Here is a 7,659-nt window from a genome sequence, read left to right as displayed (position 1 = left end):
TTCCAACTCAATCAAGCAGAAGAGCAGAGAACAATTTGCTCGATGAAATAACTCAATCGAACAGTTCACACCTCAGGTATTCGATGAAAGGCTAACAGAGTTCCGAACTCCATTTGTTTGATGAAAAGACTGGAAGAGAAAAGCAAACAGAAGAACAATCCCCATATATAAGGCCCAAGAGAAATTGGAAGTGCTGGAACAATTGATGTGGAGCAAAGGGCAGTTGTAAACTATGCACTTCAGGTGCTTGATAAATTGATAGTGTAAATAGTGACGAAATAACTCAGGTAAATTAAAGTGGAAAAAAATGAAATAATTATCTCGTTGGGCTAGGGGTTTCTCCGTCCATAACTAATTGCAATGCTCAAATAAACATTAAATAATAATTAAACTTTATAGATCAATATAAAATATACTACGAGTGATAAACAACAAAAAATAAATAACAATATGAAATACTCCATCCGAATAATGGATGCGTTTCTTTTTCGACACAGAGATTAGATTCTTCGATCAGCTCATACCTCTCTGCTTCAATTGTTCTAGAAGCTTTGTGATTTCAGTTAATTTTGAGGAAGCGGTGAATTGCGAATAAGCCCTAATTTCTCACTTAGCTCAATTATGGTTTATGAGCGCGGGAATGGGAACTTAAAGTGTTTTGAAAAGTGTTTTATGTGTTAATTTACTAATTAGTGTGATATTTGTGAGCTAATTTTGATAATTTATGCTCTTGGAGTTCGTGGGTGTTAGTGGCTAGTGGTGATACGGTTTAAGTTCCTATCGAGAGATTTGTAGAGCACACGAAGATTGAACTGAAAGAAAGCCATAATTCCCTAGTTGAAGTTCTAGGATTTTAGAACAAGAATGAGAAAAGAATATTTTATTTCTTAATTCTCAATGAACTTAATTCTCAATGAATGAAAATACGATAGAATTCTATTATATAGAATTCTAAACCCTAACACAATCTTGCTAATCAAGAAAGATAATTATAATAAAAGACTATATAAAGATATGGAAAATAACTAAAGATAACTAACTAAAATAAAAGATACTCTTTATCAAATAAATTCATGAAAGATATATTGGAGATGATCTTCGGCAATATCTGCTGAATCGAGGACCCTATCAACTGCCCCACTGTTGAAAACCACCTTGCCCTCAAGGTGGAAGGCAAGATAAGAACGGCCGTAGTGATTTTCTCTCGTGAAATTGATAGCAAGTGAAGGCAAACAAAATCAAGCATCCAATACAATGCAAATACCCCATTAGAGAACACCACAACCACCAAATCAGGTCCTCTGTGATAATAACATGTTGTTAACTTTGCCTGCGTTTGCATAGAAAAGTCATTTTTGTGGAATAACTCGTCATTCTCATCAAGCTCGTCTCCATTAGCACCAACATCATTCCTTTTCTTCAAATTAACATCAGTACTTTCTCTTCCAATAACTTCAATGTCGGACAGCCCATAGTTCAAGGCTCGGCTGGAAAATGGATCGTTCGGTGGTATGGTGCGAGCATCGCCGTATAGATTAAGGACGACCGTTGCATCACCCCAAACTCCTTCAACATGATGTGCCTTACCGTTAGACAAGTAAAATGGACGGTCATAATGCCATTTAAATGCACCACAAACAATACTCATAAAATCTCCCGGTTCAAAAATGAGCACTCCTTGCTTCACATCAAACTGAAGAATTTCACACCCGAACTGGACTTGCGCACATATCCGGTGGACGACTCGGCCGACTTGTGGCTGTTGCGCGTGTTTGGAGCAGCGGCAGAGGCTGAAGTTATTTGCAACAGTGGCTGCGTGTTCGTGACAGGGGTGCTGATCCATGACAGCAGCGAGTCCACAGGAGAAGAAGCCGCCCGGCTAGAGCAGGTCGTTCGGTCAGGCGGCAGTCTCCAACCTATGGTAGCGTTTCTGCCCAACTGCAACGTATCATTGCACGGCAGAATCAAGCGGGAATCAACAACAAAAGCTTTTAATTGATGGGGAATTGCTTGTTGCTCCAATTGAAACAACTCACGATCATCAACATTATGCAAATTCTCCATTTTCAGACATAACTCAAAGCTTCGAGTAGGAATGGGCACATATGATGCAATTATGAGTTGTGTGACATCAATGGAAGGAGGAACTTCGTCAAGTGGTGCACCGACAACAGAGTCTGTAACGACATCAAGAACAGAGTCTGTAGCGGCATCAAGAATTGAAGAATCCGTCACAATTGCGTGTGCATCAATAATGGATTCGGCTCGATGTTCATTAGAAACCACAGGAGCAACCATTACTGCCTCCATAGAACTATCACGTCTCTCCGAGTTCACAATTGGTAAGCTAGCATCAATTTCGTGTGAAATCAGATCCAAAAACGTGCGTGAAGGTGGATTAAGTAGTTGCATTTCATCATCTATATGTGTAATCTCCTCAATCAATTCCGGACCAAAGTGGTGACGAACTGCCACTAAGAAATCCATCCACGAACCCTTCATGTCAGACTTTTGATAAGTATGAAACCAATCCAACGCCGGTTGTTCAATAATTTTTCAACCACGGCCAAGCAAACCGATTCATCATTTACAAAATAATTGAAATAGTCTTGAATACCAAAAATCCAACCTAACGGGTCATCTCCGTTGAAGAGAGGTGCTTCAATTCGAACACGGGTGGGGACAAATTCTCCAGTGGTGCGTGATGGTGGAGGTCTCCAAGTTCGAGTTGATGAAGCGACCATTGGTTGCGGCGTCCGAACTAGCGAGTTGCTAAGGTAAGTGTGCGCCGCTGATGGCTCTCATCGGGTGGCTGAGTATGCCATGTCGAAAGCTGAGGCGAGCGCACGTCGAGGCTGTCCGGAGGCTCCTCGGACAATGATCGCCACGCGAACCTTGTTGGCATGATATATGTGGTTTGAGTGTTGATTAATTGGCATAGTTCCACAAGCAACAGATGGATATCACAATGAGCATGTTGTTGTGAGTCCATAATTTGTGGAGAATCTTGAGAAAGTGGACTGGGGAAATAATTTGGAGAGATTGTGGGGAGATTATGACGTGAGTTAGAGGGATTTTGAGGGGATCAAGCTGATGGAGGAAGAGTAAACAATGGAAGCACCAATTGATAGGGTTTAAGTTCTCTATCGAGAGATTTGTAGAGCACGCGAAGATTGAACCAAAAGAAAGCCAAAATTCCCTAGTTGAAGTTCTAGGATTTTAGAACAAGAATGAGAAAAGAAGTATTTTATTTCTTAATTCTCAATGAATGAAAATACAATAGAATTCTATATAACCCTAACACAATCTTGCTAATCAAGAAAGATAATTAAAATAAAAGACAACAAAAAGATATGGAAAATAACTAAAGATAACTAACTAAAATAAAAGATACTCTTTATCAAATAAATTCATGAAAGATATATTGGAGATGATCTTCTGCTGAATCGAGGACCCTATCAAGTGGTTTGTTTGATTGCTCCCTTTTCTTTAATTGTGATAACCAGTATTCAATTTACGCTTTTGTTTGCTTATTAATGAAGAAGAAGATTGCATTTTACATTGTTTTGTAGGGAACTGTTGGATTCTGTTTTGTGTAATTAGTTAACTTTACTTGCCTCTGTTTTTATGAAGTGCTTAGCATTCTGTTAATATGAAGATTGCATTTTTATGTTGCAAACTGTTGGGATTCTGTTTTGTGCAACAAGTTAACTAAGTGTGCTTGCATTTTTATGAAGTTTTAGAGGCTGTCTACTTGTTGAATGTCTTTTCAAAATTGTTTTTATTTAAGTTCTACAACTTCTCTCTGAGTTTCTTCACTGTGGCCGGTGGATTGCATTAGTCAATGCGTACTTGTTTTTGTTTTTGTTTTTGTTGATTGGTGTCTGCTGATGTTGTCACTGACTTTCCTTTTCTTTTCTTGGTTTGGTAGTTTTTGACTAGTATAGAAGATATTAATATCTTGTGGGAAATGGATCCAAAGACATGAGAATTTGACCCTAGTAATGGCTGGGAATGCAAGATTTGAATTGACCTCGGCCAGCCCGGACTCTGGTTTTGCTGGTAACTTCCAGAATGGGCAAAGGGGTTATTCTGCCTCCTCTTTGGATCGGTCGACAAGTTTCAGAGATGGAATCGAGGGAAGAAACTTTTCTTCAGGGAAGGCGAATTCTAGAGGGAGTGCAACAACTTCAGGAGATGCAAGTACATTATCTCAATGTCTGAAGTTGGATTCATTTCCTATTGATCAAAAACATGCACAATTTAGTGATGTAAGGAGGGTTCTCGGATTTGTTGGCAGTAGTTCAGAAGATAACTCTTTTGGTAGTGCTCATATAAAGAATCCATCTCCCACTGCCCTTGAGGAATTGAAGCGATTGAGAGCAAGCGTTGCTGATTCTTGTCTTAAAGCCAGGTAAACTTACAATTACTCCAAATGAGGTTGTCCTCCTTGGAATCATCTTGTTGAATGGATGTTTGGATAAAAATTCAGTTTTGTGCATCTTTGTGTCTAGTTTTGGCTGATGAAACCATTCGGTTAATGCATTTGTATGATGTTTTACATCATTCCATGTATCTCTTCTATTCTAAAATTTATTATGTTTCTGGCAGTTCTAGAGCAAAAAAATTGGAGGATAATTTAAATAAGTTGAACAAATTTGAAACCATGTCGTCTAAGAAGCAGCAACAATGGAATGAGATGCCGACGCATGAACGGTCTGGTGGTTCAACCTTGAAGATAGGATCACTGATGCATCGGAGCATGGCGGAGTTTGGAAGTCAGAAATTTGATGATCGGCCTAAGAATGGTGGATTGAATAAGCGCTTACGGACATCAGTGGCAGAAACCAGGGTATTAACAATTATTTACTTGTACTCTGCATTTGCTCATTCAGTACATCATTCTGTATCAGTAATGCTGCGATGTTGTTTCTTAATCTTGACATTTTTTATGAGTATTTGGTGCTGGAAAAGACACTTTCGTCATGCACTTCTTAATATGGATTTAGCAAGACCAAGCTCAAGGAATAAATGCATTTTAATTGCCTTTAATAACAATGCAACATGTACTCACGTCTACATTGAATATAGAGTTGTAGACAGTAATTCTGCATAACGACGTAATATCTACATAATTCTGGTGGCACTCTTTTGCTTTGTATCTGCCCTCTTTCAGTATTCACCAATTTTATTGTTTTTTTATCTATTTAGTTTAGCTATTCCTCTTCTTATTGGTTAAAACAGTTTGCTACACTTTCCCATTCTCAGGCTGAAGGCAGAAATAATGGAATACTACGTCAGCCTTTGACAGTGACAAAAGAAAGAGATCTGCTTAAGGACCGCAATGGGGATTCTGAGATGGGTGAGGAAAAGATAAGGAGGTTAAGAAAATGAAAAGGAAACGCACATTTGGTACAGCCTTTCCGAGATCTGTTGACAATGATGGGGAGCTGAAGAGGACCATGCATCCTAAGCTCAATAGCGAATCTAGCCTGCAGTCCAGTGATTCCACGCAAAGTTTTAGGTTAGATTCTATTATATGAACCAAAATCTGTGTTACTTGCAGTTGTGCTGCTTGTCAATCTCTATTTGCTTTTGATTCGATGTTTTCTGGATTTTGCTTTTATTAGGTGATGCTTATCCCATGCATGTTTTGGAAATTGATTTTATGGAATTCCCTATCCTTATAGATGCAACTTTGGAGTACCATCATCTTTGGAGCTCTGTTGTTACTATTGCTGTTTTGTCCTTCCAAATTGCTTTTCTTATGATCTGCATTTACCATCCTTATCCATTGAGCCATTGGAGCAATAATCTCTATGTTTATATCAATAATAATTTAAAATTTAATATAATGACACTTGTACTTTTGGAAACATTTTCCTTAGGTCAAGAGCTTCTGGTGGCACCAACAAATTAGATTCAACATCACAGCCTGCTGGTTCTAGTGCCCGTGCTGCCTTTAAGAATGAACAAGAGAAATCAATGCTCTCAAGGGATGGCCCTGTTGGACCAATCAAGGAGCGGATCTAGGAAAATTAAATGTTAGGTGTGTATCTTATCATTTGAATCCATAAGTCATTTGCATGCATGTTTTCTGCTGACTTATCTACATAACACCCTAAACCTCACTGTTCTGCTGAAGCACCTTTCCCTTTCCCCTTTTTGTAATCTTAAACTGGATAGTCCTTTGATGGTAACAGTGCTGGGTTTTCTTCTAGGATAAACAATCGTGAGGAAAATCATTCCATTTGTCCTAGCCCTATACTAAAAGGGAAGGCATCCAGGACGCCACGAAATGGCTCTATGGTTGCAGCTAATTCAACTTCTACCACCCCTCGTGTGTCTGGAACTCTAGAGAGCTGGGAACAGCCCCAGGCTCTTAACAGAACTCCAACAATTAGTGGATCTAACAATCGGAAGCGTCCTATGCCTGCAGGGTCATCATCTCCCCCTATAACTCAATGGGGTGGTCAGAGACCACAGAAGAGTTCTCGAACGAGAAGGACAAATCTTATTCCAGTCCCAAACCTTGATGATGTCCAGATGAAAGCTGAAGGAGGCTCACCTTCTGATATCAGTCCCCGGTTGAGCACCGGTACCACCAGTGCTTCTTTTCCCACCAAGAGTTCAGGCAGTGGGAACCAGAACTCTAAAGCAAAGGCTGAAAATGTTTCATCTCCTGCAAGGTTGTATGAAAGTGAAGAATCGGGTGCTGGCCCGTTTAGAATGAAAGAGAAGGGCATAGGTAATGCAGATGTTGATGAAAAGGATGGAAGTGCAGGTCCAAACATTAGGACATCTACAATACCTATGAAAAAGAATAAAATCATGGTAAAAGAAGAAATCGGTGATGGTGTGAGGAGACAAGGGCGTAGTGGAAGGATCTCACCATTTTCTAGGGGTATCATGTCCTCAACGAGAGAGAAGTTAGATATTGTGCCACCGAGCAAACCTCTGCGAAATGCAAGGTCTGGATCTGACAAGAATGGAAGGTCTGTCTATTTTCCTGGATGGTTAATATCCTTCAGTTGTGTTCTGTCTTTTGTTGCTTTTCTCCATTCTTGAGGCCTTCTGATGTACTGTTGCAGCATGTCAGGTCGCCCTTCGAAGAAGCAATCAGATCGCAAAGGTGTCTCTCGTCTTGGCCATGGGGGTTCCCCTGATTGTAGTGGTAACTTGAAAAAATGCATTTGTCCTTTCCGTTTGCTCGCATTCTGCTGATGTGAATGAGTAATTATATGTATAGTAAAAATAATGTGAATCTTCTAGATTGAAGACTCATGAATTTGCCCGGATTTATTCTTGTAAATAAACCCAACAAATGAACAAGATAAATCAAGAAATGGAACAAGAAAAAAAGGTAAAAGGATAGAAGATGGATTAGTGTTATGATTTAGGTGAAGAACAAGAAAGAAATCACAAAGGAACTTTCACATACAAACACCTAATGGCTCCACAAACTAGCAACACAAGAACTAGTGAGCATACCTTAACAAACAATCTAAGCCCGGCAATAGATCGAATGCAACCACAAGGGATTTTGATAGATCTTCAATGAAGATGAAAGTGAGTTCTTAAATGGAGGCTTGTGCTCTTACAACATTCAAAAACTGGTTGAAATGAACCATAGCAAGAGTATTTATACTAGAAGTTAAA

At 39.4% G+C, this 7,659-nt stretch overlaps 1 protein-coding gene across 1 annotated transcript; it reads left to right on the top strand.

The window, feature by feature from the left end:
• The first annotated feature begins 6,034 nt into the window (after nt 1-6,034).
• On the top strand, nt 6,035-7,224 carry LOC125199798. The gene is made up of 3 exons (XM_048097699.1): nt 6,035-6,049; nt 6,222-6,995; nt 7,092-7,224. The coding sequence occupies exons 2-3, from the start codon at nt 6,307-6,309 to the stop codon at nt 7,222-7,224; spliced, it is 822 nt and encodes a 273-aa protein (XP_047953656.1). The 5' UTR covers nt 6,035-6,049; nt 6,222-6,306.
• The last annotated feature ends 435 nt before the right edge of the window (nt 7,225-7,659 follow it).

The sequence above is a fragment of the Salvia hispanica genome, unplaced genomic scaffold (assembly GCF_023119035.1).
Source record: "Salvia hispanica cultivar TCC Black 2014 unplaced genomic scaffold, UniMelb_Shisp_WGS_1.0 HiC_scaffold_69, whole genome shotgun sequence".
In the NCBI taxonomy this organism is placed as follows: Eukaryota; Viridiplantae; Streptophyta; class Magnoliopsida; order Lamiales; family Lamiaceae; genus Salvia; species Salvia hispanica.
Note: the sequence above shows the minus strand (reverse complement) of the source record. Positions and strands in the feature narration are given on the sequence as shown.